Genomic DNA, 24,599 nt, shown 5'->3' on the forward strand with positions numbered 1-24,599 from the left:
GCTTCTTCTTATTCTTCTTCTTCTTGTGTTTTTTAGTGTTTCTTTGTGTGTACATATTTAGTTCAATTTACGTAACTTTAAAATTAACACAGCAACGACCTTGAGCGCCAAATATTTATGTGTGGCCCGAATATCAGAGTGTGTAAATAGTTGCCATTAATTATTTAGCAGCTCAAAGGTCGGTCAAATAATAAAAGTCTTGCATAATTAGAGCAAAGATAATTGATTGAGGCAGTGAAAATAAAGATAACTTAAAGCAAACGAAAAAAAAAAAATTGATTGTGGCATTAACAAAAAAAAAAAACTATAATTAATGTAGATTTTTCAGAAATGTTTAGCTTAGTTTTGTTTGAGCGGCAATTAACGGTAAAAATATTTACAAATGATAAGAAAAGAAACATACATATATTAATAGGATAAATAAAAGAAGTACAAAGGAAAGGCAGTAGAAGATGAAAGAGCAGAGCTGGAAAAGGAAAATTTAAGAGAGAAAAGAGTATAAAATTAAGCGCTAAAGCACAACTCTTTAGCAAAGTTAGAATACTTAAACAAAAATAAAAACAAATAAAAATGTATACGCATTGTGGTGCATTTACAGGTGAGCGCGCTGACTTAGAAGAAACCATCACCGGTTGGGTCATTCACCCATGGGTAGTTATTCGGGCATCGCACACATGTCTGCAAGTTGACGGTCTCGCCGGGGATTTCCTTGGAGGTCAGTTTGCAGGTGCTAGGCACCCAGCAGGCTGGCTTGCCCTCGACAACGCACTTCTCCCTCCATGGCTCGAAGTTCTTGGCTTCGCTGATAGTGCGAGGATTTTGCATCCATTGGATGACCTGTGTCATTGTCACGAAATACACGTCATTGTGATTGGCCAAGATCTCATCGATCCAATACAGGAAGGCATCCAAGAATTCGGGATTGTTCTTCAGCCAAGCTGCGTGGAAATACAAGCCTAATGGTGCACGATTTTGATCGTAGTGACGGTCGAAATTGTGATTAAGGAAGTTATAGAATTGATCGCCAGTTAAAATATTTGAGCACGAGTCCACCATAGCGCAACCGGGCAGGTATTCATCGTTGGCCGGGTCCTCACGACGATCCAGCTCATTCATGACCATTTCCCACACAGCGTGCGAACGGGTTGGGCAGCTCTGCAGATTACCATGGCAACGATGTGGCATGCGGAAGTACATGGTGTATGGCCAGAGTGGTGGATTCGAGAGCGGTGCAGTGATTGTGGAGTCATAGAGGAAAGCTTGCTCTTCCATCATTGTGAATTGATTGTTGCCGCCGACACGTAGGTATGGAGCGCGTACACCCACCACTGAGTTGTCGGTTATGTTGGCGTATTTCTCGATGATGATACGCATGCCAGCCATTTCTTTAGCCCAGTCATCGACGGTGGCGTTCGACCAGAAGCGCTCCTCATCGTTGTGACTGCAAGAGATGGGGAAGAAAGTATGGAAGAGGGCGGGGGAATACAATTAAAATTATATAAAAATTGGGGCTATGTGAATAGTTATAGGGTTTGAGTCATTTGTAAGTAGTAATTTAATTAGTTTTTTATTCAAGGCCAAAGTTTTTGAAGTTTTTTTTCTCCTCTACATGCTAATGTTATGCTATTTCTCATGGCATATGCCGTTTTCACTTACGTTATGGAGTGCACAGCGATTTCGTGGCCCTTGCGCGCAGTTTCCTGCACCGCTGAGTAGTTAGTGTATTTGTGTGAAATGAAGTAGGTGGCCTTGATGTCGCAACCGTTGGGATTCTTGCGTCCCTTGAAGATTTCCTTGTACAAGTCGATGTTGTTGTTGTTGATGGCATCGTCGAATGTGATGGTAATCATCATGGGCACATCCTTGGCAGGCAAATCACCGGGAATTGAGGTGCCATCCTCCGAGCAGAAACAGTCGGGCAATACGCACACAGTGGGGTCGCAGGGTGGTGCGCGATTGGGATCGTTATCGATATCTGTATGAAAATAGAGGTAGACAATTCGGGGAGTTTGTGAAATTGTTGCAGTAATTTCAAAAGGAGTTTGAACTTGTTATTTGGTAAAAATTATAGGCATATTCAGTCAACAGTTCGATATGTCCTGTATGTATGTAAAAGGTTCGTTTAAAATTTCTTAGAAATAATTGGCAAATTACATAGATGTACATTAGGGTGCACCACTCCTTTAAAAAAGGCTTAAAATGCTTGTTTAAAAATATTTAAAAATTGCATTAAAGTACAGTTCGGATTTTTCGACAAATTTTGTTCAAAAACAGCTCGTAAATGATTTTCGAAACAGTAAATTTATAGAAAAGGTGTTTTCTAATAGCGGGCGCCTTTCGGCAGGCAATGACAAGCCTCCGAGTGTATTTCTCCGAGTGCATGAAAAAGCTCCTCATAAAAAATATCTGCCGTTCGGAGTTGGCTTGAAACTGTAGGTCCTTCCATTTGTGGAACAACAACAAGACGCACACCACAAATAGGAGGAAGAACTAATAGAAGTTTTGTTCATTTTTGTTTTTTTTTATTATTTTGATTATTTTCGCCAATTGCAACGGGAATAAAATAATGCGATTTTTCAGCATTTTTGGATTTTTTTGCGGTATAGAGTTTTAAGGAAAACTTGAATAACTCCGCTAAATCTGCATCGATTTAGATTTCTGAGGTATCATTGAAAAGATATTTTCTCACACTTTTCATTGGAAAAAAATACCCTTATACACATGCCAACGTTTTTTTTCTTCGCCGATATCAACTAACCATAATTCTGTTGATTCTATTGCTAAATTTTTTTTTTTTTAATTTCTATGCAGACCTTTTAAGCCTAAGCTATGTTTTTGTATTTTTTGCGATTTTTTTGAAAAATATTTTCATGAACTAATTTTATGAAAGGGTCTTTCAAAAGTTCATAATTCCTTGATGATAAATCTTTTATGCTGTCTTTGACATTTATCAAGTAGACAGACGCCCCGACGTTTTACAAGGTGGTAAAATTATTTAAACTTATTATGAAAATGGTCGATATTTAAGAACAACATATCTCAAAATTGGTGATTTTTTTAAGAAAATATGCGTGCGAATGATTCCGATAAGGGTGAATAAACTTCAAATTGCAAGCAATTTAAGGATGATAGATACCAGGTTTGCTTGTTAGGTGTGGGGAAAAATGTATGATTTGAGGGGAGCTTTGGATTCTACGTCATTCGTTTTATATTTCACAAAATTTAGCTTTAGCTTAGTGAAACAGTAAACGAATGACGCCGGCATATCTGTCAAATTCGCTCATAGCCGAATAAGGGTCTGCTAGGTAGTACACCTCTAAAAATCTTTTCTTTGAGAATAAAAAAAGGTCTGGCAGGCCAAAATTTGGACGATCTGTTGAGAATATTGCTGCTGTCGCGCAAAGTGTCGATAAATCTTGTTTGTTGAATAGTAAATAAAAAAATAAAAATAAATAATTTTATTTCTTGCTGGTTTATGATTTTCAACCATTGATTTTTTTCTCATCACGGATTTTAAATTTTCAATTAAGGTAAGGCGTCTTTTCTTTGTGGCTCCACAGTAGTACACCTTGTTGAATGGTTTCACGATTCATGATAGTTACTATTGCTTTTACAAAACGGAACCCGCGATTGCGTTGGCCGCATGCCGACTGCCGAATGAATAGTTCAGTGACCAAGTAATCACTTGGCTGCCGTTTTTCACAATGCAAGTGAATATATTGGGTGATTTTTATTTAAACATTGCATGTATCATTTACACCTGGAGAAATAGCGGTAATATAAGCTAATGTCAGTGAACTTAACGGCTTGAAAGTGGAAATTATTATTTCACATTTGTTATTCAAACAACGAATCAAACATAATTCACAGTCACACAGCATGAAAACGTTATAAATAATTAAAGAAAAATTATGCACACACACCTACAAGCCTATGTAGATGTGTAAATAAAAATTAAAAAAAACAAAAAAACACAGAAATAGAAACAACTACATATCTAAAGCATAAAACAAAGTACACTCTAATGCCGCTACCGTTTCGTTTTTTTGTTTCTTTTTTTATTGCGTGCGCAGAGTGAATGGCTGCCAGCCACACACGCGACGACAACACGCGGCACTCATTCAGCGGCCAAAACGATGTATACTTCCAGAGTTGGCAGGCTCAGGTCATTTGTTTGTGAATTGCTGACAAGTATTGGCGGCTGATACACAGATAATCAGTTATGAGCGGCACGTCGCGGCGGCGCAGCCCAAGCGTGTTTACATCCCATGCCGCAGCGCATACAAATACAGGCAAAATTTACATAGAAAAGCGTTTGTGTAAATACAATTTTAAATGCGTGCTTTCTATAGCTTGTGCATGTGTGTGTGTGTATGTAAATTTATTTAGGCCCAAAGGAAAGCGTGGTTTGTAATAAAATTTATATCATCAATGGGCAATGCACTTGGTGGCATTTTTGTTTTGTGTTGATTATTTTTATTGCCACGCATCAAAATGACTACAAATTTAGTAGCAATCGCAAAGGTAGTGGTAATTGCACGTGAGTGGAAATTTAAATGCCAAACGATTGGAAAAATAGCCACTAATAAGAAAATATTTGTTGAACAAATATGAAAAATACCTACATACATACGTACATACGTACAAATGCGCGCGGTGTATGAATGAATGGAAAGGAATGGCGTGCATTGATTTGTTGGCAAATATTTGCAACTATTTTGTGAAACCCTGGCACGAATGTGTGGGCCATTAGCTTTGGCAAAGGCCAGCATACGCCTACAATGCATGGAGTGTTCACCTTCTATGATAGATAGTTAATTGTTGTTGTTGGTGGTGTTTTGTGTAATTTACATTGCTGCATTTTAAATATTTGCTGCAGCAGAAATTTGACAGTAACTTTTACTTTGTAGGACGTTTTAATTTAATTTTATTGACTGTTTTTTTTTAATTTTAACAAACTATTTAATGATTTTTCAAATGGAAAAGTTTCGAATTAACAGCTTTATGCAAACGTTGTAGCACAAAAACAAAACCAATAAAAGTGAAAAAGCGTTATTTTCAATGAAAGTTAAATTTGCATATGCATGTGTGTATGTGTGCATGCAGCTGAGCTGCTAAATTATGACAAAAGAAAATAGTCATATTTCAGTCAGATGCATGCATAAATACATGCATCCATACATACATACCCACAGACATAAATACATGCATACATACGAGTATATACATACATACACACATATGTATGATACATATAGCGTCGCTGCCGCCGTGGTCAGTGGCTCGCAGTTGCCGCTATATTCGTACAATAAAATACCTAAACAAAGGCGCTGAAGCGCAGATCCCTGATAAATCGTTCGCTGCACCTCTTGTTTTTCGCCACAAAAAAATTCAAATTTACAACTTTTTAATAAAACAACAAAATTTGTATTAAAAAAACGATTGAAGCAAAAGTAAAAAAAAAATTTGAGAGCTGCGCATTTCGTCATGTTTTCCGCACTGCTGTTGGTGAATCTGCAAAAGGTAGCTTGCTTTCAGCACATTTTTGCAGTTTATTTTACACATCGAGTTTAAGTGATTTTTAGCAAAAATTTTTCCATTGTAACGTACAGCATCCGCCCCTTTTTTTCTTGAACATGCAGACTTTGTTGGTATGCGTACCTGTATACTCACACACAAACGTGCATGCATGCTGATAGGTACTATATTTTTGTACTCAAAATTTTGGTATTCCACACAATTTTTCTTCATTAACACAACAGCACACAATTTTTGCGAAAACTTTTATTTTTTTATTTCTTTACATTTGTGTGCTTATCTTTCACTCATTCGCGAACGCATTCATTAAATGCTGCTCCTTTATTTAAGGGTTTCTTTTTCACTTGTTTGCGCCAAAGCACAAAAAAAATGACAAAAAACCGAAAATGGTTATGTCATCGAACCGGTTCCTGCTGGTTATCAAATCAACAGGCGCTCGTATTACTATTTGTTTACCATTTTTAAATCTTTTATTTTTGTATTTACATACATACAATGTGCTTGTATATGTAATGGCATTTGTGGTTTTGGCAGCTTTTTGTCGCCATATGCATTGAAGTCTTGGAGCAGTTGAGGTACCTACTGATGTGTTTGTATCCTTGCATTATTTTGTCTCACTGAAATTATGAATCGAATTGTCGTACGCCATTCGACTGCAACTTTTCTAAAAGTATTGTATGTCTACCAGGAACTTCTTGTGTAACGTAAAATGATATTTGCTGAGTGACGGTTAATTGCCAGTTTCATGTATGATCTTTCTGATTGCGGAACAACATACCATCAACACAAAAAAAAAACATCAAGGAAAAACTCAGAGGTGAAGCGTTAAGGCTACAAAACGTAAGTTGGCACCAAACTCTGGGGCAAAGAAAATGCAAATGTGAGGCCATACTGAGATCGCATAATCAGGAGGGATTTAAATATCTCATAAATCTCTTTAAGAAAAAAAAAAAACAGAGAATGCTCACTCACATTCCGATTAGTCATTGCAGATTGCGCAGCCATCTTGACAGACGCGTGAAGTCCATGGCCCAATGACTTTTGTCGATTTTGCTACCTATCATCAGAGACGCCATTACATTTTTCTTCTCTCTCTAAAGTGAGAAGAAAAAGTAAACATCTCGTCCAAGTACGGCCGGAAGATAGGCACTTATGGTCGGCCCAGCTCATATCGAGCTAGACTAACTCAGCTAATTAGGCTTATTGCAGGCGCTGGCTCTGCATGCGGCATTGTGAAAAGTAGGGCACACAAAAGATCTTAAGCACCAAGTGCAAACCTCTGTATTATTCCGTTCCATTCCAAGTTTATAAAGAATTTATTTGCCCCTTATGGATTATGGGATCCAAAATAAAATATCAGTCGGCAACGAAACCATTGATCTTTTACGGGAAAAGCTTCCGAAAGTTTTTTCTTTTTTGGGGCCACGTGAAAGAGAAGGTCTACCCCAACAGTCCAGGGTCGATTCAAGATCTCAAAGATGAAATTCGTGAGGCTATCGAGGCCATAGGGCAGCCACTTTGCAATTCGGTTATGGAAAATTTCATGAAAAAGATATTGTCCTGTAAGCGTGGTCGTTGTGGTCTTTTCCCTGATGTTATTTTCCACTATTAACGGCACACCTTCCTCTTTATAATGAAATAAACAACCGATCATTTATATTAAAAAATATAATTTTTCTTTGAATATCAATATAACACCTCTTATTGGAAAACCCTTTACATATTTAACCGTTTAATCCTCCGTTGGGTACCGGAGACCGAGTATGGCCAGTCTTTTTTGACTTTGGACGTGAATGTAACATATTTCTATTAAAGCTAGCGACTTGAGCTTCCAGGTAGCTTCCTAAAATTTAATTTTCTCTCGATTTATATTATTTATATAACCTTTTAAAAAGGATCCTCGAACAGGACGAAAAAAGGCCAGACTCGGGTACTCAATCAAAGGTTTTAAAAAAGGTGTCCAATGGAGACTTCAATTTGTTTACTTATAACAATGCAACACTTACGATGCACGATGCGAATACCCTACATTTATGTATGCTACAAAATAACACGATTTTTTCACCGAAAAGGGAAATGTCTCAGAGGCTCATTAACTCACTGTCGTGTACTTATGCAAAGTTATGTAAAATTTCTTTTTGACAAAAATATTTTCACAGAGTAACTTTATTTGCTGTGATTGCCCTGCCTTTGCTAGAGCGAGGCTACGAGTTTTGGGTTCCGATGTCAAGAGAATGAGTAATATTCGTTCTCTAAAATTGGAGGTGCCAAAGAATCTAGAAAATTCTCACAAGACTAACTACCTTTATCTCTGTCTCTATTCTTTGCTATCTCTTTCTATGATACTTTTCTCCTTCCCTCCTTGACTATCTACCTTCTTTCCAAAGCTCTAAATACAATGGGCTTTTTAGCTTGAGTGTTTTAGGAGCCACCAAATATCTTAACGGCAGTCATTTGTCACAATTTTGAATTAAAAATTCGTCAATTTGCATCATTGTTGCACTTCTTTCACAATTCCATGCAATTTTCTTCGTTTGGTAGGTGTTACCACTCACGTCTGCCAAGTGCGTTTGTTGTTTTTTTTTCAAGCAATTATTTCAGCATAAGTGAATTGAGCTCCAGTCTTCAAATGCTCCTATATTTTCAACAAATTTCCATGCCATTTCCCACTTCTATCTTTTGCTTATTCAAAAGTTTTTATAAAAATCGCAATTAGTGTCTAAAATCGTGTGCAATCATCTGCTTTGCTTATCAGGCTACTTCTTGTTGCAGGTCTTATTTTGTCCCATTTTCCCTTACACAACTTTGTATTATAATCATGCAAATTCGACCACAATGAAACTTTACTTTCGTCAGTTGGTTGGTAACTTTTTGTTTTGCTACAAATTGAATGGGTTTTACGCTCCTACCGTCCATTTTATTGTTTTGCTTTTCATACCACAATCGCGACACACATATTTGGGCACCGGCGAACGTTGATTGTTATCGCCTGGCTAAACCATAATCAACAACAGGTTACCTTAGCCGAACAAAGTGCAACGGTATTGGGGTTGCATGTTGTTTTTTCTGTCTTGTTTTCATTTGTAACTCAGCAAAAAAGTGTCGAAATACGCAGAAGAAGAAGGTAAAACCCGTAAACTCATAGGTGAACAAAAAAAAAAAAAAAAAAAAAAAAGTGAAAAATGAGAATAAAAATAAAAATGACGGCAACAATGAAAAATTTCGATTTTTGCTGCAATCTTGAAACCGGTATTTATGATGTTTGTACATAAAAGTATTATGCTTTAAAGTGTTGTTGTGTCTGTGTAAGCAATTGCCTGTCGCCGTCGCCGTCACCTAGCCATGCCATGCCTAGCAAATGAGCTGTTGGAAATTTTAGCTCACATTTCGAGTACTTAGCGCTTTTGAACACATATACACACGTATGCATTTGTGTGCCTGTATGCAAGCAAAACATTATAATCTCGTAAGCTCTGCGTGTGCTCAAATCTAAAACAACTACACTCACTTCATTTATTTCTGTGCAATGTATTTTAATCCAAAAATTTTGATTTGTAAACTATTTAAATGCGTATAAACTACTTGTTACTAGCGGAAAGAGGAGCGAGCAGCGTGGAAAGGTGGAAGCAAGCACCACAGATATCCGCAGGCGCACGCGTATGTAATCAATATCTCGCCAGAGAAGAAGAAGGAGAAAAAAATTACGCATATAAAAAGATTTAAAAAAATATAAAAAAAGTCGCGAAATTCAAATTGAGTAACACTGCATGTGATGAATTCCGGTTTCCAATTTAGTCTTGTGTTTTTCTTCTACAATATTTTCTGGTTGGATTTTTCGCGCATACCAACTTTGTTGCCGATTTGTCACTTTATAGTTGCTTTTGACATTTTTAGGTGAGTTGAAGATTTATTTGCGCACACACTCACTCACACGCCCATATACACATGCACGAATAATTTGCTATACATATCAATTACGTATAAATACATAAGTTGAAAAATCAAAAGTATGTTGAGGTCACTGATTGATTTTAGTTTTGTTTTTTTGTTTTTTGTTTTTGCGTTTTGTAGCTTTGTTTGTCGTTAATGAGTTCGTTAAAATGTTATAGTAAACAACTTTCTTCTTCTTATTTAGCACTTACCACAAGTGTTCTCATCAGAACCATCTGAGCAATCCTTCTCGCCGTTACAGAAGAGGCCGCGCTCAATGCAGTTACCATCACCACAAGCCAAGAAGCCATCCTGGCAGAGTGGCTCGTCTGTGTGGAGCAAAGGTTTGACACGTCGCTCTTTGTTCTTCGATTTGCAGTTCTTGACGGATTCTTTCCAGTCACAGGTCTGTTTCTCAATATCGAAGTACAAACCAGCCGGGCAACGAATGGCTTGCAAACCCTAAGCGAATGAAAAAAAGAGGCGGAAAATTATTAGATATGACTGAATCTTGAATAGTTGGATATGATAAAGTGTTCTAAGTGATGCATATTAAGATATATATATGAATTATATTTTTAGGCCTATACTTAAATTTGTGTAAGAAAAATAATTTGGGAAAATCCGAGCAGTGTGTGAAAGTATGAAAGCTGGAAACTCCGGCATAGTGAATGGAAAGCATGCTGCTCTATATTAGACCAGTTTGGGCTAGTCTTATTTTGGTTTTTAATTTTTTTATAAAAATGTAGCTCATTTTATACGCCAGATTCGTATGAGCTCTGCCTAGAAAGGAAAGCAGAACTATCGTAGGTAAACTGACAGCCCACAATTTGCTAGCGGCACTTTCACACAAGATAGGAATCGTAAACAGCTCTAAGTACAGATTTTGCAATGAACTGAAAGTGAGGGCAACTCTAGAGCACCTTCTTGCCCAACGCTGGCTGAGTTGACGCGAGGTGCACCTCTACAGGATCAGACCGCGGGTAGTCCACGGTATCGCAAACCTCTCATTTCGTGGGGTTGGTTGAAAGACTATTGGCTGATATGAGAAAAAATACTATCGCTCAGGTCACACGAAAACAGAATTGCGCCAATAGTAACCTTACGTTGGAGACCTTTTATTGAAACATTTCGTTCGGCACCCGGATCTGGCCTTTTTTCGTCTCTTTCGAGAATCTTTTTTAAAAGGCGATATTCATAAATCGATGGAAAATTAAATTTTAGGAAGCTACCTGGAAGCTAAAGTCGCAAATGCTCGTATAGCTTAGCTATAGAAATATGTTAAATTCACGTCCAAGGTTGAAAATGCCAGTCTGGACAGACCCGGGTGCCCAACGAAGGGCTAATATCTTAAGAGGAGGATACATCCGCAATTGAGTCGTTGAGTATTGCAAATTATTTCTCTGATAACCTCGTTGACTACTTCGCAGTTATCTGATTGTGCTTACAACTATTTTCTCAACTTACAACATTAAGGCTCACTTTAACAAATCGATAAGAATATATTTGTTTATTTCTTTTTTCAAAAAAATTTTCAGTCTCTCAATTCATTCTGTTTGAAATATTTCAGAAGTAAGAAATTTGTTGTAGAAAATTTAAAGTTAGGTTTAAAATGAAGTTAATTGAAGAGAAATTAATTATGGCGATGTAAGTAGGGGACATCTGTTTTGGCTCACTGATATTATATATATAACTGGCGCTTACACCCTGTTTGGTTGTTTGGCCGAGCTCTTCCTCCTATTTGTGGTGTGTGTCTTGATGTTGTTCCGCAAATGAAGGGACCTACAGAACCTACAAAACGACTCCGAACGGCAAATATTTTTTTATGAGAAGCTTCTTCATTGCGAAAATACACTCGGAGGTTTGTCATTGCCTGCCTAGGGGCGACCGCTATTAGAAAAATTCTTAATTTTGGTGTTTCACCGAGATTCGAAACTACGTTCTCTAAGAATCCCGAATGGTAGTCACGCAGCGACCCATTCGGTTATGGCGGCTCACTGGCATTACTAGTATAGAACTCAGCTGCATTTTTATTTCAGCGCTGCCTTAGGCTTGGAACTAATAAATGTATCACTATTCGGCAGTGGGGTAAGCGAAAAGTGTTAAAGTGCAATTTAGTGTTAAGAGTAGTTTATGCGGCAGGTTAGCAAAACTCACTTTAATTTTTTTGATGGGTCATACGAAGATCTGCATGCGTTTTCTTTATATTTATTTTATATGCGTTAATTATTTCCTCTAACAGATTTTAAGAAATCTAAAAAATCTTACGCCAATAATAGGGTTTAATTTTAATTTCTGTGCACTGTGCACATACAAATTTGCTGTTTTCACTTACCGACGATGTACACTGAATAACATCACGACAATTATCGCCCTCACCAGCGACCAAACGGAACCATTCACCGGCATCCTTGTCCTTACATAATTCTTTCTCAAAGGACTCCTCTTTTTTGGGCTCCTCAGTTGTGGCCTGACGTCTCACACGTTCTGCAGAAGCTGCAATAAAAATAAAAGTGTAACAGTTAAAATAAATACTTTTTTTAAATATTCTATATTAAAAATCTAATATTCGTTTAAAGCAATGCTCAGCTATTTTCGGAATTAATTTTGATACTCAGTAATTTCTAAACATACAAATGCTTTTTTAAATCTAACTAAGCTTCTTGACTCTTAATAACGTTTTGACTTGGCAGCTGCTATTAAAAGTTGAAGCGGGTAACCGGTTATTGCACATCGTCAATCACTAGCGAATGATAAATCCAAAAAAATACATATCTATGAAAAATTGGTGTTTTACAAAATTTGCAATGATAGACATAAAAAGCAAACAATAACAACAAACCGGAAGCAGATGTGTAGGCCAATAAAGACTTGTGCCAATTTTTTGTGTTTGTTTGCGCACACACATACAAGCATGCTTCACCGCCGCAAGGCATACACTCACATATAACCATTTTGGTTTGAATTGGTTAAGTGCGCGCACTTATAAGTATTTGAGAAGTAGGTTTCAAGTGAACGCCATGCTTCAAAAAAAGCTTCCTGCTTGACATACGTCAAATACTTGCACACAATCGTTGACTTCGAATGGCAATCATTCAAATAGTAGTATGCAGATGTGTGTATGTATGTGTGCACAAGTCTTTGGAAACACGTGTGCGCTCGGATATACCGTTTTAAGCACGAAACGGCCATTAAAGCCAGCCATGTTGCTGACTACTTGTTGGGCGTCCAAAATAGAAACACAAACTGGTGCAGCCGGTTGTTGATTACTGGCCAGTGGAGTCATTATTGATGGTTACCAGCCGTTATGATTTAAATTGCCAAGAACACGGCACGGAATGGTACCAATTTAAATGACAAGTATAAAAATAACTTAAAAAATGTCAAATGGAATTACTAAGCAGTGGCTATAAAGTAGCAGAAAACCTATGGATTAAGAAAAAAGTTGTGGCTATAAAACTTTGTAAACAAAAATTAATTAGAGCTGAAAAAAGTTGATTGATTAAATAGTTGTGAAAAGAACGACCGTATAACAGTGAAAGTGTGCCAGTGAGGTAGAGCTGAAGAAGTTGCTGGAGTTGGAATTTTCGAAAGAAAGATTTGCATGAGAGATAAGGAAATAATTAATATTATAACTATAGATTTTCCCACTGCATACTAAAAAGCGTCAAGTGTAATCTAGGAAGGCGCACGTGTTTTTCAAAAAATATAGAAATACTTCAGCGGAGTCAATTGTTGTGCAGGCACGCTTATATACATTTTGGGGAAAAAGAAATCCACTATTTTCTCGATAGATGGCTGTATTGATCGCTATCTCGAAAAGCCTCCATCAAACAATTTAAAGTTTGTGCTCATTGTCAAGTGATATTTCACACTAAAAAATTCTTTTCTTTTTTTTTGATTGTGCCATTCCGTTGTGAGTTACAGGCTGTTAACAATGGAAGTCAGCAGAGAAAAATTCGGTACATTTTACAGTTTTTCTTTGATAAAGGCGAAAATGCAAGCCTTTGCCCAGGCCGCTGAAAATGTGACTGTTGCTTGTGGGGCCGATAATGTAATAGTAAATAGCTAATTACGTGCAATTTTGGTTTCGTCGATTCAGTTCGGATATTTTTGATGTTAAAGAAAATGTGGAAAATGTTTTTTTGAGTAGTCTTCGCCCAGGAGCTAGAGATCGACTATAAAACAGTTTCCAACTATTTGCACAAAAACTTTACACAAAAATAATAGATTTCTGTTTGCGCAATTTAATTTATATAATAATACAAAAACAAAAATAAACAAAATATATTTTTTTTTTGTTTTTTTTTTTCTTTTTTGTTTGGTTTTATGTTCTTTAAAAGCCTGAAAATGCGTGAAATATGCACGGATAATGTTTTTTAGAATGTATGAAATGTATCTAAAAAGATGTGAAATACATTTTGAAACATTTTACTGGATATCAAAGAAAATTTGTTCAAAATTGTTAGGGTAAGGAAAATATTAAGAATTTCATTTTTTTCTGAAGCTAATTGCATTTTGCCTGAAATACAATCATTGTCATACAAAAACTGCACAATACACTTTTTATAAGTATATGTATACACTTGTACCAAATGGCGCAAAATTAATCACTCTACCGGAAGATTTATAACTTTTGTAACTGGCATCGCTGCCAACCAATTTTGACACTTGTGAACTAAACAGCTGTAGTATGCAAACAAACAAGCAATGGAGCACGTAAATGTCAAAATAAAAATTTACATCACTCAAAATAATTTTCTTTCATTTAGTAAACAAGTTATTCAAAAACATAATTGGATGATTAAATTTGCGCCCTCTGGTATAAGGGTATATATGCTTTTCCGAAGCTCATTTTACGTTCTCTGAAGTACTGGCGGTGCCATATATGAACTTTTTACAAGTAGAATATCCTTGTACACGAGTACTACTATAGAACTATAGAAGCATTGAAATTTTTATAATTGCTTCTGAAGGGTAAGTGAATATTCTGCAAAACACGTAACTCTTCTGATATACCTTTAACCGTTTCGATGGCAAAGTTGAAAAGTATGTACTTTCTATATAATTTATTTCCTTATTTTCGATGTTAATTTTTCTTTAAAAATTCCATCTCTAGCAATTTGTTCAAGTAGTTGAAGTATATGCAACGGCTTATGCGGTATAATTGAATAATATTGATGCCCTGTTTCAACTGTTTCTCAAGTATATTTGGCGATTTTGAAGTAGGATACATCTGACACTTGCGGAAGTACAACTAACCATTATTATTTAGCAAAGTACGAATAAACTGCTGAGGTTTTGCATCATTTTCAACGTGAGAAAGAGTGACAGATCAGAAAACTAGCAGCCTACTTAAATTATCTAAACTGTTTTTGAAGTTATTAAACTCTCCATGAAAACACTTGGTAACGCTATAGATCAATTTCTGTTCGAGTTCGCGGACGCCGTACTACCAGCATACAGCTTTTCGACGCCTCGAAATAGTCAAAAGTCTATATACAGTTCAAAAGTGCTCTCGTATCTTAGCATTCGTAATATAAAAATGTTAGGTACTCTGTTAACCAACATAATTGAGTTGTAAAAATGCCCCTCTGTTAACCAGCATAGTTGAGAAGTAGTTTTCTACTAAGAAGTTAGAGCCTTGATCATGAGGCCTTAAGGGAACATGGGGGTTGCTACATATAATAGATACGTAAATTCTTGCTTCTCCTCCTATTATTTTAGTGCCCACACAAAGAGTGTTTAAACCGTTAGCAGTTGTTCGTGTTGGTCTACAACAAATTGTTTCAACAGGGTGCCAAATGGGAATGATTCAGCCGGCTGCATAGCTACACAACACTACGAATTTCTTATATCACAGCTTGAAATACTATTTCTTCATTAGAGCAAAACTTTTATTTACCAAAAAAAAAAATTGAGAAAATATATTAATGTAGTGCATGTACATATGATATGTATAGGGTTATTCAATAGGTGCGCTTCAACTTTTTTCCGATAGGGAGGGCGAACGACGCAATATTTTTTATTTTTCGCTTGTCATTTGTAAACTTCATTAGCATACATTTCATCATGGAACGCTACACACTTGAGCAACGATTGCAAATTGTGCAAATTTTTTATGAAAATAATTGTTCTGTTGCAGCTACTTTAAGAGCATTACGGCCATTTTACGGTCCATTTAACAAGCCGTCCCGTTTTGGGGTTATGTGAAGTCATTGGTCTACAGTAACAAGCCGGCGACGATTTGTGAGCTCAGAGCCAATATTGAACGCGAAATTGCTGGAATTTCGGCCGATTTATGCAAAAGAGTGGTCGAAAATTGGGTTCAACGATTGGACTTCGTAAAACGTGCACGCGGTTGTCATGCAAAAGAAATCGAATTTCATACTTAAATGTATATGTTCAAACTCGATAATAAAAAAAAAATTAGTTAAAACAGTCAAACCGTTGTGTTTTATTCAAAAAAGTTCAAAAGTTGAAGCGCTCTTACTGAAAAACCCTTTACATGTAGATAATGAGGAACAGGATAATTAAATGGAAGTAAATCTGAGCTCCACTGCAAGTAATACCCGATTATAGTTACTGTGTTATGCAATGTTTGTCGAATGTAGAGTTAAACATAACTTTCAAATAAAATTTTAAAGCAACTTAACGAATTCAATTCAGAAATTCAATAAATTATACCCACAAGCAATTCCACCGGTTCTACGACAAGAATTTCTATTCAAATACACGTTCAAATTTAATTTTAATCATAGTTTATTGCATTACTGCCAATTCGGCCTGCAACTAAATATAAAAACAAAAAGAAAAAATTGTCTGCTCTCGTTGTCACATAAAACTAAAAGTTGTTCCACTGCAACACCTAAACGACCTTTCACAATTAAAAAGAAAAACGTATACACGCAACACTTAAAGCAAGAAAACAAGAAAAAATCAAACAATTTTAATCAGCACAGTCGTCAAGGTTGACTAGAGTAACGAAACGAAGCGCTGCTAAATGTCAAGCTTATTAAAAAGGGAATGCAGAAAATTAAAAAGGAGAGAGGGAAACCAAAGTACATACATACACTTATGCATACATGCGTGTGTGTGGCGAATGTATAAGTGCAGTAAAACGTGGAGATGCATGAAATATGTAATGCATTAAAAAAAACATTTAATATAAAATTGGCGAGTTGCAAGGTTACTTTGTTGCTTTCATGTTAACTATAAAAGGGGAGTTGTGGATGCCATGTGTGAACTTTTGGTATTTTGAAAATTGACGATTACGAAAATATGTGAGTTCCACTGCCGTTGGTGGCAAGGCTAACGCGTGAGACGGAGATGGAAAGTGTCTGGTGAAAAATGTATACATTTCGCACTATGCTCCGACTCGGAGCATTAATATGAGGGAGGGATGTTTTTTATAGTAGTTGTTCATTGAAATTAATTAAAAAATTATATGTATATTAAAACATATGCATGGAAAGATTTTTGGTGAATGTCTGGACCATCTCGTGAAAATTATGTGCCGTTGGAAGCTGGCATGAAGGCTCAGCGCAAGAACGTTAAGAAGAAAAGAAAATAAGTTTTGCCCTATTTGTATATATTGTATATATGACTTGTACGAGCTCTTTAACTATATTTTTAGCCGTTCAAAGTTTACGATATACAAAATACGGCATGTAAAAAAAGCAAAAATGCAATGCATTCATTGGGAAATGAGGGAAAAAATTATTAAGCAGCAACTAGAAATTTGATCCGCTTCAAACTTGATCTTTGTTATACTACAACTAAATTGGCTATAAAATAGCGTACAAAAAAAATTAAGTGCTATTTGAGGAGAGCCAAACTGGCACTTCAACCATTTTCCAAAGTTTGAAACTTATATTTATATGGTATTTCTTACTTGAAAAGTTAGATTAAAAAAAAGAAAGTAAGCAAAAGGTAAGTAGTCAAAACTTGTCAAAATGGTGTAAAATGGGTTATTATGGTTAAATACTCGTTAATTTGTTAACAATAGGGTTCCAACTCGATTCACATTCCCCCTATTCACCACGCATGGTTCCCCCGGACTGCTATTTGTTCCACCATAGATTGACGTTGCATGCAGCACCTCAGCAAATTTTCATAGAAAGGCCGCTTCCCCTATGCGAAGCATTACTTAACGGTAGTTCCACGTATAAAGCGAAACGGAGTAGGGGTGGGTTTCTAGTGCAGTGAGCCGAAAAGCTCCCTCTCTACACAAAAACAAAAAAAAAAAAGGATTCCCCAATTTGAAGGAATAGTTGGCTGCAAAGATTTTATTCAAACGAGAAGGTGAAAAACATTTTGGTTTAAAAAGTCTCACGAGATGTTACAGATACAGCAAATTGTGGAAGCAGAAAAGCTACAAATCTAAGCTGTTGCACAGTACTTTAATTCAATCCATTTAAGCAGCATTCATTTCCATTTAAGTTATAAATAAAATTTATTAAAGTAATAAATGAAAATAAATACAAATAAAAAATTATCTACAAAATGTTTCCAAAGTTCCAGGAAATTTACTCTCTAAGAAACGCCTTCTTTGCGAAAAATTAATTTCGAAACATGCTAACATTTATTAAAAAGCCGTTAGAAAATACAATTAAATTTGAGTTTTGTACATTTTTGGTTTAGTAGGAACTGGTTTCTTGCCTACCCCGCCAGCTCATTGAAACCTATCTGTGCACACTTAGAAACCATTTATGTGTGTGGATATGTGAGGAGTTCATGTGCACTTTTTTAACTGCATGCGCACCTGAGTAACTAAGAGTTTCCGGTATTTTGCACCGCCATAAAATTTGTATAACTGTACTTGCATAGGTGTATGTGTGCATATAGGTGCTGCACACATACATAAACACTTATTTATATATGCATGCATGTAGGTATGTGCGTGAGTGTATTCGAAAAGTGGGTGAAGTATGACAAATGACGCCATAGTAATTTTCGGATTTGTAGAAAAATGCAGCAGATTGAGGAAAAAATGCGTTACAGCGCTGTTTGTGTACTGTGACTAACGAAGTTAGTTAAATTACATATTAAAAAAGATAAAATAAATAAATTATATTTATTATGCGCACATCTGCGTTAGAGAAAGTTGGATTATATAATTTATGTGTATGATGAGACGGGCGATTTGTCTTGAATGTGTGCAAAAAGTGTGTGGAAAGAGTGTGAATGTAATATTTACAAAAATTTAAATAAAAATAAAAAAAAAACCCCTAATTGCTTTGAATACATCCTTAGAGGGTACGAGTGATGAATTTAAGGGGTTAGGGGTAGTCAGAATTTTCAAAAAATCGAGTTTTTTTTTTTTGCATTTTCTTAAAGTATAATGTTTTAAAAATATTGTGTAAAAATTTGAAGTGAATCCGACAAATACTTTTCAAGTTATTCAACAATTAACAAAGGGCGCTCGGCCGCTCCGGAGCCGATAGCAAAACTTTAAATGCGTTTTTCTCAAAACTATGTTTTTCAAACTGGTGAACACTGTAACTTAAAAACCGCTACGTAGATTTCAATAAAATTTATACAGCTTTTGAAAAACATAAAAAACTTGTGCCTGATCGAAGGATTTTTTTTTTTTCAAAAATTTCGATTTTTTTTGAACAATTAACTGTTGGTTTTTTCCCGAAAATCTGAAAAATATTTCCTGAGGCCGCCATTTTGTTCATTTTGAAAAAAAAAAAAGCTTCGATCCGGCTCGAGATTATCTATCAATAAAAATAATTTTTTTCATCCGATTGGTTTTAGATGAATCTGCAAGGACTTGTGATGTTCACCGCAAGGGACTTCTGGAGAAACGGGCTTCACACAAACAGCGATAACTTTTGCAATTATAAATTTTTTTTTTTGAAATTTTGGTGAAGTCAAGTTAAAACATGATGTTTTTATGCTATGTTTTTATTTTTGTTAAATAAATTAATTAAGTAGCAAAAAAAAATTCGTGAAAATCATCATTTTTTCGGGCCTCTGACTACCCCTAACCCCTTAAAAAAAGATTGATTAGAGAGTATATAATTTGAAATTAGATTTTGGTAAGTTAAAGACATTTAGAAATTCGTAATAGATGAATTCCAAACTAAACATTTTGTAATTAAAAAAAAAATTGAAATTCATTTGCCGGTCAGTAACTCTGTTGCTAGCTGATGAACCAAATTTTTGTATTTATTTGTGCTGACTTTTTGATTCAGATTTTTTAAATATTATTCCAGATCGCCTTTAAAAGTCATTTATTTAGCGGCATGTTGCTAAAATAAAATTTAAAAAAGTGCAATCTAAAAAGAATCAAATATAATTATTTGTAAAAAATTGTGTTCAAAATAACGCTTTTTTAGTTTTGAGCACAGGGGTTACCCTTAGTAATTTGAGTTTAGTTTTGATTTAATTCTCGTGTTAAGCCACAAATTTATTTCAATTCAAACCCAAACTGCTTGTCAATTGCACGTGACAACTTTAATTAAATTCTGGTATAAAGTGCCCAGTAGCTAATACCCGGCGTGCTTTGTTGTGCCGGATAAGTAAACGAATACAGTGAAACTTCTCTTAGGCGTACACTCACCGGCAGTCAGCTTTTATCTTCACTCAAAAGAGGGTAACTGCTTACGATGAAAAAATTTGGTATAGAAAAAAATGTTCGCTCAAGAGAGGTGTCCGTTAGGAGAGGCCACAGTATTTCTTAATGCGGGTGGATACAAAATTGGAAAAGTCGGCTTATGAAACTTCATTGAGATCAAAATAAAAATGTAAAAAATAAATTTACACTTTTGCTGTTCATTTTCTACATCCATTAGAATGAATTCTGAGAAGTTTCGCTTAAGCCAAAGCTTAAGTGTTAACTGTAAACCTACCATTCCATGTAAGCAAATTCAAAGTAAATGTATAATATTATATTTTGAGTCAACAGCTCAAGGGCCTGCTCTAGTAAAAGAAAAAAATTCCATTCAAGTCAAATTTTGTGTTGAACGATTGAATTGAAGGTTATGTTGAAGAAATTTCGCTAATAAAGGTTTTTTGGCATGGCCTTTGCCTAGTGTTATTTTATAGAGTTATTACGCTCGAGCAGAACACACAGATTATATGCACCGGTATATAGTATACTCCGTTCTAAAATTTGGGCGAAATTGGTAAAGTACGTATTTTAGTCTAAAGGGATCAGAAGAATCTATAGGCACATATTTTAATAACAGCGCCAATTACTGAGATCATTTTCTGCGGAAGAGTTTTTCTCAACGTCAAATCAAATAATATACATCCTGGTTAAGAGCTAAAATGGCCTTAATTTTTCAAATTTTTTTTTTGGGGGGAAAAGGTCCCTTATTTTGTCGATGGATGACTGTAGTGATTGATATCTCGTAAAGTATCGATCAAACAATTTAAAATTTGTGCTCGTTGTCAAGGTGACGTTTCACACTAAAAAACGATCCAATAAAATTACAGAAATTGATAAATCAACAGAAATAATCGAAGCTGACCGGCATGTTAGTTATCTTAGCATCGCCCATAAGCTAAAACAGTTTTACAGCTATTGCGCAAAAATTTCACGCAAAAATATTGGACTTATTTTTCCCCAAATTAATATTTTAACCCAGTGCTACCTAGCGCGCCTAATATTTAATATACAATATTTTCAAAGTAAAAGCTAAATAAATATGATTGTTTGATTATCTCGACGCCAGCGCCCCCTAGGGATAATATTTATGACATAAGAATTACTTATAAATTCTTTGTGTCCTGCCCTTGTTTCATAAATTAGCTTGGAACAGCATACGAAAACATTACATCATGAGAAGGAACTAAAGTGCACCCTTCCATATAATCCTTGGGCAATACTATAAGCCAGTTCTGAGCTATGTGAGATCTGTGATGATCAGACAAGTTAATCCAACCTAACCTAACAACTGGAGAGACTATAAATTTAGAACCTGATTACTACCACATGGGCACAAGAGAAACCCTGGAGTATCTTCATTGTCATTGTACGGCTCTCTAGAAAACTATACTATTCTTCCTGGAAGCTCTCAGTTTTTAAAGACTATAATCTATCCCTGAACTGGAGCTTGAGCGGCACTTAAAATTCGCTAACTGAGTGATGTATACTTTCGTTAAATAGGTATCTGATCTATCATCGCTATGGGCCAAAATTGTCTCTGCGTGGCTTCAGCCAACCAGTATAACCTAACCTAACCTACACGCAACCTACACCCAACCACATGAGTTAGAAAATATTTGTTGTTTTAAATCAATGACTAAAACGTTACTGCCCGATTTTTCCTCAGACACAGAGAAATCAGTGATTATGAAAATTTTTTTACAGTATTTTTTGAAACAAAAAAAAAAATAAATAAAGCATCTTACATTATCTTTTAAGCGCGTCCCTTTCACACAAATATCTAACTTGAAAAACCAACAAAAAACGTGAAAAAAACCAACTTGTAGGTATATAAAATCTCCAAAATGTTCCAAGTGCTTTACAAGTCTATATGCGATATTTTTAAATGAAAATTTTCTGTTATATCTGGTATTATTGCACATATTGAATATCTTTTTTTCTCTTAATATTTGCCAAACACTTAAAATTTTCTTGTTTTGTATTTTAACACTCACCTGTCGCAGCAGCCACAGCTAAAATGGCTAAAACTACTAAAAGTTTTGCCATTGTGTGTGGTTTTGTTTTATTTTTTCTTGCGCTGAAGTTTTAACACCAGCAATCACCGCAGCAACTATCTACGAACGGTATTCACGTTTCAACGTAAGAAATTGCAATAACTCGAGTCACACACAAACTTTCAGTGTTAAATGGTTAAGTGGGGCTCACGACGAGCAAACCTCACTACAAAATGTAACTTTACTTTAAGCAGAAGAAGAGAGATCGTTTCAGTACAAAGCGCACTACGGCAAATTTGTCCTACCGATCACTAGCAGAGTTCCACTTACACTGCGCCAGCGCAACACCACAAAGATCGCAGCAACTGTTGCGAACAGGCAAATAAAGTAACGATCGCCCGAACCAAACGCACAGACGCACGAACGAACACAACGAAATATCGACGAGCTGACGTACAAACGAATGACCAAATGAGTGTGGTGTTAGCCTTCGAAATCACTGACTTCTTCTACTTTTATTACAGAAAATGAAATGCAAATGCCACCACAAGTAATGCAACAACAACACCCACAGGTAAACGTAGCACAACACAGTTGCTTGGAGAATGAGTCTGGGGAATAAGTTGAACTCTTTTGTTTTTTGCTTTTATACGTGCTTTTTGTGGAGCGCACAACTTTGCTACTGCTCTTCACCACTATTGGTAGGGGAAGTGGTGGGTAGTGTCACAATTTCGTTCCACAATTTGTAATGCACTTTCAACTCGCCGACTAATGCAATACGCTTCAAAGCGATTGAGGATTTTTCGCACTTTTTCAATTTGTTTCAAGTGAGTAAAAAAAAAAAAAATTGTTTTTTCTTAAATAAACTTAAAGCGTTTTGTAAAGGTACAAATGCGAGTTCAACGCGTTCGTGGCGAATTTTCTACAAAAATCTTTACGTGTCGCGCTGTGCCAGCCTAAGAGAGCGTCTGACACAACAACACGCTTTTATATTCAAACGCTTTTGGTACGAAATCCGGCTGAGAGTTTGTGCTTGTTGAGTTCCTCATGCGGCAATAAATATGCACGAATATGTATGTACGTATGTATTTCGCGGGTGGGGTAACAGTTCGTGTGAATGGGGAAATGTGGGCACTAGGAGTGTTGGTGTTGCTGAAGGTTGGCTTGTATGGCAAATGTGGTGAGTCTGCGAGGTACGCATACAGAATCGCTGACTATTGAGGTGTGAAAGATTCTCAATATGGATTAGCTATTGGCAATGGCTGTCCGGTTATACCCCGCATGAGATATTGCATATTTATGTAGTTGTTTATAAATGCTTAGAGGTAGCAGTCGTGACACTCCTTCCTTCGGCCATCGAAGTCACGCAAATTCAAGTCAAGTGAATATTAATATCTTACTCAATGATGATTGGGGGAATCGAGGGGTTGCAAGTAGCTTGTGCATAAATTTGGTGACCTCAAGTTTAGCTGTGCTGCTATCACTGAATAGATGGAGCTGCAGAAAACTTACATGTTTCAAATTGCTGAGCATCTTTCTGCCTATGCAAGAAAATGCCACGACATGCGACTGCTTAACTCTGAAAAGGAATAGGCATGAGACTTTAGGAAAAGTCATACCTTTTACTTCAACACCCAGATATCTACTCCGTTTTAGTTGGAAGTATGCACAGATGGTTCAAAACTTAAGGGAAGGGTGGGCGGATTTGTATACTCCGAACATCTGGGGATCTCCTTCAGTTTTTTCGACGACTGTAGTGTCTTTCAGGCTGGACTGATGGCAATAGTAAAAACTGATATCCAGGTGGCAATAAAATCCTTCACAAAGTAGTCGGCAACCTCCAAAGTAGCCATGAAAAGCCCCACATCTCTTAACGAGATGGTTGAGTCATTTCACCTAAAGATAGTATGGATTCCTGATATTGGGGGTAACTGCAAGGCCGGTTAACTAGCGATGCTTGACACGAAGTTGACTGCACCCGCAGAAATGCCACCCGCAGAATCGCCCGACAAATGTGGTCGACTCTCAATGCTAAATGCACAGAATCTCTGCTAAGCCGAGTGCTTCCCACAATCATCGTAAGTAGTTTCATCGATCTCGAACGCTGACGACTGCGCGATATTGAACGCCTGTATTCAAATGTGAATTGTTACCTCCTCGATCTTCCGTGCTTCTCTGCTACAAAGAGTCTCACGATCTTCTCTACTGATTCCTTGTTAACCATGTTTTCCACATGAATGAAGCAAACCAAATTTGAGCCTAATATTCATGTCAATTACTCAAAAATTCCAACTGTGAATAACATAAAATTACTGGCAGAATCATACCTTAGTTTACCCTCTTCTTCCGCGCCCGCAACTGCAATCACAACCAGAGTACAGAACCGCAATAAATTCCTTCAAATCGTTAAGTGATAGTACTTGGAGCAGAGAATAAAACTATAGACTTGCTAAATTACCGCACTTAATACTGCAATGAGATCTCTTCTGTGGGCAAATTGGAAAACGTGCCAATTC

The 24,599-nt window shown here is 36.3% G+C and overlaps 1 protein-coding gene across 1 annotated transcript; it reads right to left on the reverse strand.

Annotated features, from left to right (window-relative positions):
• LOC128861035 (chitin deacetylase 1) lies at window positions 1-23,054 on the reverse strand. Its single transcript, XM_054098911.1, has 5 exons — window positions 22,084-23,054; window positions 11,804-11,964; window positions 9,681-9,930; window positions 1,657-1,975; window positions 1-1,441 (listed from the first exon to the last, which is right to left on the reverse strand). Exons 1-5 carry the CDS (start codon window positions 22,133-22,135, stop codon window positions 613-615), a joined length of 1,611 nt encoding a protein of 536 aa, XP_053954886.1. The 5' UTR covers window positions 22,136-23,054; the 3' UTR covers window positions 1-612.
• Between the last annotated feature and the right edge of the window lie 1,545 nt (window positions 23,055-24,599).

This window comes from Anastrepha ludens, chromosome 4 (assembly GCF_028408465.1).
Source record: "Anastrepha ludens isolate Willacy chromosome 4, idAnaLude1.1, whole genome shotgun sequence".
In the NCBI taxonomy this organism is placed as follows: Eukaryota; Metazoa; Arthropoda; class Insecta; order Diptera; family Tephritidae; genus Anastrepha; species Anastrepha ludens.